Genomic DNA, 12,109 nt, shown 5'->3' on the forward strand with positions numbered 1-12,109 from the left:
CATGGAAGCACCACGTCCCTTCCCCATACCTTGCCCCGGGCATCTCTTCATCTGGCTGTTCATTTGCACTATTTAAAATATCCTTTGTAATAAATGAGCAACACTGCGTAAATGGTTTTTCGTGTGTTCTGTGAGCTGCTCTAGTGAATCATCAAACCTGAGGATGGGGTTGTGGGAATCCCCAATTTGTAGTCAAGTCAGAAGTTGTGACCTGGGAACCTACTACTTGTGACTGTCGTCTGAAGTGGGGGTTTGAAGTGTGAGACTGAGCCCATACCTTGTGGGGTCTGCGCTAACTCTGGTTTCTATCAGATTGAGTTGAATTGTAGGAGGCCCAGCTGGGGCCCCATGGAAAATTGCTAGTGTGGGGAAAACACCCATCCATCTGGCGTCAGAAATGAACTATTGAGAGTGGGGGCGTGTAGAGTAGGAGGAAACTGTTTGTTTTTTCCTATCCACTGAGCAATGTGACTTGTCTTGTTTGCGGATGTGGGAAGGGACCATGGAAGGGTTTAAGGAGAAAATCAGCAAGATCACCCCCACATGCTAGCCAGGGAACTGGGTGGCCGTGTAGGAGGTGGGAGGAGGGGGTCGAGGGATCAGGGCTAACATGAGGGTGAGGAGACTGCCCCACAGTCCCAAGGAGAGATGCCGCGGGGGCTGACAGAGGGAGTGGCACAGGAAGAGGAAGGACAGGGTCCTCCTCTGTGTGTTGGAATCTGGGGGACTGTTGGAGCTGCAAGGGCTTGAGGAAGAAGTGGCAGCTTCAATGGGGAAGAGAACAGCTCCAGGCGACATAGGCCAAAGCAATCTCTGATGCACGTGGGGATCAACCTGGGGAAACAGGACTGAGAACAACCAACTCAGAGTAAATTGCAATATCCTCACAGGGTGGCAAGAGTAAAAAAAAAAAGACAGTGCCAGTTTCTGCAAAGTGACATCTTCTAACATAAATATTACTAATTTATTGCCATAAACTTGGTGTCCTGGGCAGTCTATGTTTATTGAATTTTAAGCATTGTCAGCATTAAACATAAAGTGAGTGTTTACTCTGTTTAAATGCTACTAGCTGTGGGGTTTTCCTTAGTGCTGTGACCAAGACTGTTAAAAAGTTCTACCACTGCAACCACGTGTTCTTAAACTTGGTGGCTGTGAGCTCTGAGAATTGAATGAACCCTTTGATGAAGAATTTGGGCACTGAATTCAGATTTGGCTTAAATCTTCAATATAAAAACAAACATTTGTCTATTTTTGTATTGGTGGAGAATGACTACCACTCAGTTTCAGTGTTAACAACCAAAATTGAAACCAACCAGGCATCTGTATAACAGCAGCTATTGCTACACATTCATGCTAAGCTGGGTTCAGAGCTCACCGTGGGCTTGCATCCTCCGTGGATATGTGTTCGCTTGGGAATTTGAGAAACTCTACAGAGATGGGGAGGGAGCAATGCAGAGAGAATGGGGAGAAAATGAGGAGATCAAGAGTGGAGCTGTGAGAAATGGGGAAGACCTTTTCTACTCTGATTTAAATTTCAAGTCTGGAATTGCAAAATGTGAAATAAAAATCTGGGGCAAGAGATGGGATGAGAAATATCCACCCTGAATTAACAAGAGATGAGCCCTAAATAAATTCTCCTAATGATATTACAGCATTCTAATGCTGCAGAGTGACATCTTCTAACATAAATATCTACTAATTTATTGTCATAAACTTGGTGTCCTTGGCAACCTATGTTTATTGAATTTACATTCTAACGCTGTAACATCACTAATGCTGCTTCTCTTAAAGAGAAGATTATTAGAGCAAACGATGGCAATCATGACAGATGGACATGGACAGATTCATTCAAAAGAAGCTTCTTCAATAATTTCTTAGAAAAGAGAATGACTTTCTAAGCATTTAAACCATAAGAAGAAATGAAAAGGTTTAATCAAGCAACAAATTTTAACTTCCAAACATCAAAACAGAAGAAATTGATACATTGGGTGAGCTGAGTATTATTCACTGAAAAACACTTTTTTTTTTCCCAGAAAAAGGTTGTTCAAATATCCTTAATATTTAAATAACTCTTTTACGAAAACAATTGGTAAATATTATACTTAAAATGAACTTTAAACAAGTTCACAGGTGAAGTCCTAGGAGCACACAGGTAGAGAAATGACCTTTCAGAGCAGATTCTTGGGGGGAAAAACCAGGTGGGACCCCAGATAAGTATCCTGAAGGAGCCAGGGCAAGATCACATCCCTCAACTTTAAATACAGTCAGGGGGCCGCGCGCAGTGGTTCACGCCTATAATCCCAGCACTTTGGGAGGCCGAGGCAGGCAGATCACGAGGTCAGGAGATTGAGACCATCCTGGCTAACACGGTGAAACCCTGTCTCTATTAAAAATACAAAAAATTAGCCAGGCGTGGTGGCAGGCGCCTGTAGTCCCAGCTACTCAGGAGGCTGAGGCAGGAGAATGGTGTGAACCCGGGACGCAGAGCTTGCAGTGAGCCGAGATCGCACCACTGCACTCCAGCCTGAGTGACAGAGCGAGACTCTGTCTCCAAAAAAAAAAAAAAAAAACAAAAAAAAACAGGGGATGCATAACAATGTTTGGGACAATGACAAACTGCGTATATGACACTGGTCCCACAAGACTACAATGGAGCTGAAAAATTCCTGTCCCCTAGTGACATGGTAGCTGTCACCAGAGCACAACTCATTACTGATGTGTCAGTGGTGCTGCTGGTTTTAGCAAACCTCCCTTACTGTCAGTTGTATAAAAGTCCAGCATATACAATTATGCACATCAAATAATACTTGATAATGATAAGCGATTATGTTACTGATTTATGTATTTATTACACTATATATTTTTCATAATTTTAGAGTATACTCCTTCTTATTAAAAAATAATTAACTATAAAACAGCCTGAGACAGGTCCTTCAGGAGGTATCCAGAAGGTGTTGTTATCATAGGAGATGACAGCTCCACGCATGTTCTTGGCCCTGAAGACCTCCCAGTGGGACAAGAGGTAGAGGTGGAAGACCGTGATATCGATGATCCTGACCCCTGTGTAGGTCTATGAAGGGCTAATGTGTGTGTTTTTGTCTTAATTTCTTTAAAAAATGTTTAAAAAGTAAAAAAAAATTTTTTATCTTTTTTATTATACTTTTAAGTTTTAGGGTACATGTGCACAACGTGCAGGTTTGTTACATATGTATACATGTGCCATACTGGTGTGCTGCACCCATTAACTCGTCATTTAGCATTAGGTATATCTCCTAGTGCTATCCCTCCCACCTCCCCCCACCCCACAACAGGCCCCAGTGTGTGATGTTCCCCTTCCTGTGTCCATGTGTTCTCATTGTTCAATTCCCACCTATAAGTGAGAACATGCGGTGTTTGGTTTTTTGTCCTTGCGACAGTTTGCTGAGAATGATGGTTTCCAGCTTCATCCATGTCTCTACAAAGGACATGAACTCATCATTTTTTATGGCTGCATAGTATTCCATGGTGTATATGTGCCACATTTTCTTAATCCAGTCTATCGTTGTTGGACATTTGGGTTGGTTCCAAGTCTTTGCTATTGTGAATAGTGCCACAATAAACATGCATGTGCATGTCTCTTTATAGCAGCATGATTTATAATCCTTTGGATATATACCCAGTAACGGGATGGCTGGGTCAAATGGTATTTCTAGTTCTAGATCCCTGAGGAATCGCCACACTGACTTCCACAAGGGTTGAACTAGTTTACAATCCCACCAACAGTGTAAAAGTGTTCCTATTTCTCCACATCCTCTCCAGCACCTGTTGTTTCCTGACTTTTTAATGATCACCATTCTAACTGGTGTGAGATGGTATCTCATTGTGGTTTTGATTTGCATTTCTCTGATGGCCAGTGATGATGAGCTTTTTTTCATGTGTCTTTTGGCTGCATAAATGTCTTCTTTTGAGAAGTGTCTGTTCATATCCTTCGCCCACTTTTTGATGGGGTTGTTTGTATTTTATTTCATAAAATAAGGATATAAAGATTTTTTTGTGACGGAGTCTTGCTGTGGCTGGAGTGCAGTGGTGCAATCTCGGTTCACTGCAACCTCTGCCTCCGGGTTCAAGTAATCTCCTGCCTCAGCCTCCCAAGTAGCTGGGATTACAGGCACGTATCACCATACCCAGCTAATTTTTGTATTTTTAGTAGAGATGGGGTTTCACCATATTGGCCAGGCTGGTCTCGAACTCCTGACTACATGATCTGCCCGCCTCGGCCTCCCAAAGTGCTGCAGTTACAGGCGTGAGCCACCGTGCCCATCCAGAAAGAAAATATTTTTACACTGTACAATGTGTATTTTAAGCTATGTTATAACAAAAGAATTTTAAGACATTAAAAACATAAAAGTTTCTAGGTAAAAAAGTTACAGAAGCTAAGATTAATTTATTAATGAAGAAAGAAAAACTATTCTTTATAAATTTAATGTAGCCTAAGTGTACAGTGTTTACAAAGTCTACAACCGTGCAGAGTCCTATCCCAGGCCTTCACATTTACTCACTGCTCACTGCTCACTCACTGACTCACCCAGAGCAACTCCAGTCCTGCAAGCTCCATTCATGGTAAAATGCCCTGGACGAGGGCACTATAATATCTTTTACGTCATATTTTTACTGTACCTTCTCTATGTTTAGATACACAAATACCATTGTGTTACAGTTGCCTACAATATTCAGTACAGTAACTTGCTGTACGGTTTTGTAGCCTAAGAGCGATAGGCTATGCCATACAGCCTAGGCGTGAGCAGGCTACACCATCTAGCTATATGTAAGTTCACTCTATGATGCTTGCCTTTAACCACATATTTCTCAGAATGTATCCCTCTTTTCTTTGCCATATTGGTGTTTATTGTGCAGTATCATTATGTTCAATGCGTAGGAGATACGAAAATATCACCTAGGTTATATTATACTTTAATTTTCTATATAAGACTTTGTAGATTTCTTCTGACAGAAGCATTTGTTGATGTGGTATAGTAAAGAGGGAATAATGTTTGGAAGAAGATAAATTTGTGTTTAAACCCTGATATGTCCTCAAGTTAGCAGTGTAATTTTTCCTGTTCCTTGAAATCTTCAAACCAAAATTTTCATATTCGTAAGATGTGCTAATAATACTTGTCTCAGCGAATGTTAGTTATCTCTTTTTTTATCCCAAACTCCTCCCTGCCCTCTCTGCCAACCTGGATCAATAGACCTGGTTACTGTTTGAGGATTATTAAGTTTTGAAAACCTCTGTGACAATCATAGATGATCTGCTCCAAGAAAATATCACTTTTTGTTTAACTACATCAACCCTACAAAGGATCATGTATCTCCATACTCACTTTTCAGTGTCAAGAGCCACCATCGTATTTTCATCCTCCTCTGGCTAATAATAGGAATCACCTGACCTTAAAAACTTCCTTCCTGTGAATGCCCCTTATTTTTCTATGTTAATGGAATTTGGTTTCAAACTTGAAAGACTTGCCTGTCCCTTTCATGATTACTGTTTACTTGTCAACCAGTTGTTCTTATTAAAAAGATACAATATGCCTAAACATATTTAAGAGTCATATATTCATAATCAAGAGATTGCCTTACCTATTGAGAATATGAAAGTTGGAAGGTCTTTTTTTTTCATAGGGAGAGGAAGAGGAGAGAAATGGTAACAATATTGACTTTGGACTAAAAAATATAAAATATGTTCATTTGTTATGGATTTCACTATTTGATTAGATGTTATTTGAAATGAAGAATGTTTTCCTGATAAATTCATATTTTGAGGCTGTATTAGTCCATTCTTGCACTGCTATGAAGAAATACCCAGGACTGGTTAATTTATAAAGAAAAGAGGTTTAACTGATTCACAGTTCTGTGTGGCTAGAGAGGTCTCAGGAAACTTATAATCATGGTGAAAGGCACTTCTTCACAGGGTGGCAGGAGAGAGAATGAGTGCCAGCAGGGGAAATGCCAGATGCTTATGAAACCATCAGATCTTGTGAGAACACACTCTGATTCAGTTACCTCTTATGGGGTTCCTTCCATGACACGTGGGCATTATGGTATTACAATTCAAGATAAGATTTGGGTGGGTTCACAAAACCAAACCATATCAGAGGCCAATATAAAATAGCATCTCGTCTTTTCACTATTCAGCTTAATGAAAATTACACATGTTCTCTAAATAATGCCTTACTGAAATTAACATATTTCTACTGAAAATTTCCTCAGGCCATCGATTCACAAATTTTAATGAACAAAGTTGAAATTAAGTTTCCTTTGAAAACACTGAATGTAGTCATAATGTTTCGGAGTTTGAAATTTAGGGTCACCAATTTTCATTTATGAATGAAACATTCTCATGTCATAATAGAGATGAGAGTTTTTCAATGAAGAACTAAGTATGTGTTAGTTAATGAAGAATGAGAATTAAAGTATATTTTGTCAGTGTGATTTTTGTCATTACTGAAAGTGTAAACTAACCTTAACTATAAGGGGAGTTACTTGAAAATCAGTAATATTTACATAGTAATTGGTAAGAAGAGAGTTTATGAAATCTGTACTTTTTAGTTGTGTGTTTCTTGTAAAATTCTCCTGTTACCACTTAACTTTTCTCATTACTTGGAAGAACCTTCCACCTTCTGTGTTTAAAACGTCTTGCTTTTCACGGGGCTTTCTGGGTCCTTGCCATAATTTAGTTCATTTTAGTAAATGCTTTTTGAGCTCAGTGTTAGACACTGTGCTAACCATGTGGGATATGCACTATATTTAAATCTCAGAGCAGGTAAAGCAATTGAGAATTTTGTTATTAGAAAGAAATTATTAAGTGCCTAGCACTTAATAATCAAAAACCCACTTTTTGATGGGGTTGTTTTTTTCTTGTAAATTTGTTGGAGTTCATTGTAGATTCTGGATATTAGCCCTTTGTCAGATGAGTAGGTTGCGAAAATTTTCTCCCATTTTGTAGGTTGCCTGTTCACTCTGATGGTAGTTTCTTTTGCTGTGCAGAAGCTCTTTAGTTTAATTAGATCCCATTTGTCAATTTTGGCTTTTGTTGCCATTGCTTTTGGTGTTTTAGACATGAAGTCCTTGCCTATGCCTATGTCCTGAATGGTAATGCCTAGGTTTTCTTCTAGGGTTTTTATGGTTTTAGGTCTAACATGTAAGTCTTTAATCCATCTTGAATTAATTTTTGTATAAGGTGTAAGGAAGGGATCCAGTTTCAGCTTTCTCCATATGGCTAGCCAGTTTTCCCAGCACCATTTATTAAATAGGGAATCCTTTCCCTATTGCTTGTTTTTGTCAGGTGTGTCAAAGATCAGATAGTTGTGGATATGTGGCATTATTTCTGAGGGCTCTGTTCTATTCCATTGATCTATATATCTGTTTTGGTACCAGTACCATGCTGTTTTGGTTACTGTAGCCTTGTAGTATAGTTTGAAGTCAGGTAGCGTGAATCCTCCGGTTTTGTTCTTTTGGCTTAGGATTGACTTGGCAATGTGGGCTCTTTTTTGGTTCCATATGAACTTTAAAGTAGTTTTTTCCAATTCTGTGAAGAAAGTCATTGGTAGCTTGATGGGGATGGCATTGAATCTATAAATTACCTTGGGCAGTATGGACATTTTCACGATATTGATTATTCCCAGCCATGAACATGGAATGTTCTTCCATTTGTTTGTATCCTCTTTTATTTCATTGAGCAGTGGTTTGTAGTTCTCCTTGAAGAGGTCCTTCACATCCCTTGTAAGTTGGATTCCTAGGTATTTTATTCTCTTTGAAGCAATTGTGAATGGGAGTTCACTCATGATTTGGCTGTTTGTCTGTTATTGGTGTATAAGAATACTTGTGATTTTTGTACATTGATTTTGTATCCTGAGAATTTGCTGAAGTTGCTTATCAGCTTAAGGAGATTTTGGGCTGAGACAATGGGGTTTTCTAGATATACAATCATGTCATCTGCAAACAGGGACAATTTGACTTCCTCTTTTCCTAAATGAATACCCTTTATTTCCTTCTTCTGCCTAATTGCCCTGGCCAGGACTTCCAACACTATTTTTAAGTGACCCATGACTATACCTCCAACTATCCCTGGCCCAGTCAGAGACTTTTTTTTTTTTTTTTTTTTTTAACAGAATCTTGCTGTGTGTCCCAGGCTAGAGTGCAGTGGTGCGATCTCGGCTCACTGCAACCTCTGCCTCCCGGGTTCAAGCAATTCTCCTGCCTCAGTCTCTCAAGTAGCTGGGACTACAGGTGCCCACCACCATGACTGACTAATTTTTGTATTTTCAGTAGAGACGGGGTTTCACCATGTTGGCCAGGCTGGTCTTGAACTCCTGGCCTCATGTGATCTGCCTGCCATGGCATCTCAAAAGTGCTGGGATAACAGGCATAAGCCACTGCGCTCGGCCCCTCATAGACTCTTCTAGATGGAAGCCCTTTCTCACTCTCTCCCCGTGTGCGGAGGGATCCTCTGGGCTCCCTCTGCTCAAAATCTATCACCATCTCCTCCTAGCTGCCCGTACAATGGTAACAAGTAGCAGAGGTAGTGGACATCTGTGCTGTTCTTGACTCCGTGGGGAGGCTTCTAGCTTTTCCCCAGTCAGCATGCTACTCACTTTCGTGCCAAGATAGATACACTTTTTCATGTTAGGGAAATGCTCATCTATTCCTATTTTTATGTGTCATTTAAAATTCAAGAACAATCATTATCTATATCCTCTATCATTTTTCTAATTATTTTTACAAAGAGTAAAATTTATGTTTTGGGGTACCATTCTATGGGCTTTTACACATGCATAGATTCCTGTTAACCTCACTTATAGACAAGATATTGAAATTTTTAGTACTCCCAAGAATCCCCTCTATCTGCTCCTTTGTACTCACCCCTCCCCCACCCCCAACTCCTGGCAGCCACTGACCTGTTATCCACACCCAGAGTTTTGCCTTGTCCAGAATGCCATATAAATATAACCCTACACAGTATGTGACCTTCTCAGCCTGGGTTCTCTGACTTAGCATAATGCACTTGAGACTCCTCTGTTGTTGCATGCACCAATAGTTCCTTTTTATTCCTGGGTGGTATTTCATCATGTGGATAGATTACATTTCACTTATCCATTCACCCATTGAGGGATATTTGGGGATTTCCAGTTTGGAGGATTGTGAAGAATCCCACAATAAATATTCCTGTGTGTCTGCTACAATGGCTAAAATAAAAACTTCTGATAGTACCAAGTGTTGGCAAGGATGTAAAGATGTAAAGTGATAGGAACTCTTATCCACTGTTTTTTTTTTGAGACAGAGTCTTGCTCTGTCTCTCAGGCTGGAGTGCAGTGGTGCGATCTTGGCCCTTCAACCTCTGCCTCCTGGGTTCAAGTGATTCTCCTGCCTCCTGCCTCAGCATCCCAAGTAGCTGGGAATACAGGACCATGCCACCATGCCCAGCTAATTTTTGTGTTTTTAGTAGAGACACGGTTTCACTATGTTGGTCAGCCTGGTCTCAAACTCCTGACCTCAGTTGATCCGACTGCCTCGGCCTCCCAAAATGCTGGGATTACAGGCGTGAGCCACTGCACCCAGCCGGAGCTCTTACCCATCATTGATGGGAATGCAAAATGGTGCAGCCATGTGGAAAGCAATTGGGCAGTTTTGTAAAAGGTTGAGCGTGTGCTGACCACAAGACCTAGCAGTCCCTATCTAGGTATTTATCCCCCCAAAATTAAAAATTACATTCACACAAAAATTTCTCTTTTAAACTCTGCTATAATTTTCATTGCTTCTCTAATTTACATACTCCTTATCCCTTACTATGCTGTCTAAATAATTTTCTGTATTTTATTCTTCAGTTTCTAGCCCAACATCTGCCAGCTCATGCCCCATCTCCTCCTGTTTTCTTACTTTCTCTTATAACCTCTTCCTTGAGTTTTCTCAAGGTTATATGTTTTCTTATAACCTCTTCCTTGAGTTTCTAGTTTATAATCTTCTTTCACATAGGTGATTGCTTTATAAGGTTTTATTTTTTATGATTTATGGCAAAATACTACTCCGATTTTTTTATTTGTTCTTGGTAACATTTTCCTATTTAGAGTTTCATCTAGTAAATGTTGCTGTTTTTTCCCATCCCTGTTCCTTTGAAAAAGAATGCATATTTATTATGCCTGTGCCAAATCTCTATTTGCTTCTCATTTTCCTGGGCTATTTCCAGGAGTCCTTCAGGGCATGGATATTTGCTGGAGACTGGTGGCCACAGTGACCATGTCCTTTACTCTGCATGTCTTTTTTGCCCCCCAACCCCCTACAGGCCTTCTTTGGATCCCTGTAAATTGGGTTGGCAATAATGCAGCTGGACCCTGTAAGAAATTTTTCTTTGTAGCAAGCACAACATTAAGCTTTCTCAGCAGTAGGTGCTGGAAGGATATTGCAGGTGGAAGGGGCCTTTCTTCCTGGTCCTCTCCAGCATGCTTCTGTTTGCTGCTTTTTGCTCCTATGGCGTGGTTGCCACCAGCATGTGGGGAACACCTGGTGGTGCTCGGCTCTGCCATGCCTCTCTCAGTGAGCTCAAGCCCTGTCTTCTGTTCAGTGACCTGTTCTACAAATGAGCCAAGGGTGGCCCTTAGCTTGTCAATTTCTTCACGGCAGGCTTCTCCTCATTAGCTCAAAAGCCTGCTGGTCCCAAACTCAATGTTTTACACATCCGGCTGTTTTTGAACATAGTCTAAATAAACAGATATTTAGCCATCTAAAGCTTGTCTGCTTTGCATACCCTGTGAAACTGCACCCAACATCTGCTAGCCACAGGTAATATGAAGCCTGTGGCTATAAAAGACCCCAAGCCACTGCTGCCCTTGAGAGCTCTCTGACCTACAGACTCCCCACTGTGCCAGTGAACCACATCACCTAGACAAGTAACACTCTGTCAAGAGTCCTCTTCCTCTTCTGGATGGTGTCTCCTTAACCTCCAGATAGTCTCAGGCTGTAAAGGGCTTCTCCTGCATGCAACCTCCCAAAGCATTTCCCAAATGAAACTTGTGTGTGCTGCCACCACCTCGTGATCATATCTTTTTCTTGGATCAGCCTCGAAATCCCCTGAGCCCTCTACACCTTTTCACTGCAGCTGTCACAAGACAGACACACACACCCAGGTCTTGCACCTCCTGTCAAGTGGGCAGGCTCTTGACAAGCTCCCTGCAGGCACCTGTGTGCTTCACCAGTCCACCTGCACTCCAGAGGGGTGTTCCTTGTTGCCAGTCCTGGCCACCGTTTCCTGGCCACCTGCACTCCCGAGGGGTGCATTCTGCTTCTCTAGCAAAGGGGATCATCTCTGGCCCGGGGCAACCCGGCAAATGTCTCTGCCTTCCGCTGGGCTGCAGACACCTTCTTCAATGTGTTGTGAGTCCCACTCCTGGGGAGGGAGAGAGGCTCCCCTGCCAAGTTCGGCTCCTCCTCAGACACTCTTCTCCTGCCCTGCCGTATCTTAGAGTGCTCCTGATGCTTTGTAGTCGCTCCCTAGTTACAGTTTGTGATTCTTCCTGTTAAACTTTCCTTGTTCAAATCACTGCAGAGTTTCCATCTCCTGAGTGGACCCTGTGTATCTTTGGTGCAGCTCCATGGCCACTCTAACCCCATACGCCTCTGAAAGAGCCCTGCTCAGACTTCCCCAGGTCTCTCAGCTCTCTGCGGCTGTGAAGAATGAACATGGAAAAAGATGCAGGTTGCTGGTGTTTTCTGAGCTCTCCCTCTCTTCGGCCTGTTTGTGCTACCCTGCTCAGCTTTCAGCACTGGTCTTACTTGGGAAGATTCCGAGAATAAGGCATAGGGATCTGTCCGTGCTTCTCGTGTACAAATAGCTCTTTCCTTTCTCTTTCAGAAAACGTTCAATGTGGCTACAGGCCTGCTTTTCCAAACTCATCATGGTTACCATTTCATGAACGGCTTCAAGTCCAGAATGGTGAGTTCCCGTGGCAAGTGAGTATCCAGATGTCTCGGAAACACCTCTGTGGAGGCTCAATCATACATCGGTGGTGGGTTCTGACAGCCGCACATTGCTTCCCAAGAACCCTGTAAGTGTCTTCATCTACATCCTCCCGTCTTGTCA

General features: G+C 41.7%; 1 protein-coding gene across 2 annotated transcripts in view; it reads left to right on the forward strand.

Annotated features, from left to right (window-relative positions):
* Positions 1 to 12,109, forward strand: part of PRSS51 (serine protease 51) — a 34,130-nt gene that overhangs the window by 7,331 nt on the left and 14,690 nt on the right. For both annotated transcript variants that reach the window (XM_054561175.1, XM_054561177.1), the window contains exon 2: positions 11,882 to 12,074. In XM_054561175.1, coding sequence (XP_054417150.1) covers positions 11,882 to 12,074 — 193 coding nt within the window. The remainder of the gene's footprint in view (positions 1 to 11,881; positions 12,075 to 12,109) is intronic.

The sequence above is a fragment of the Pongo abelii genome, chromosome 7 (genome assembly GCF_028885655.2).
Source record: "Pongo abelii isolate AG06213 chromosome 7, NHGRI_mPonAbe1-v2.0_pri, whole genome shotgun sequence".
Taxonomy (NCBI): Eukaryota; Metazoa; Chordata; class Mammalia; order Primates; family Hominidae; genus Pongo; species Pongo abelii.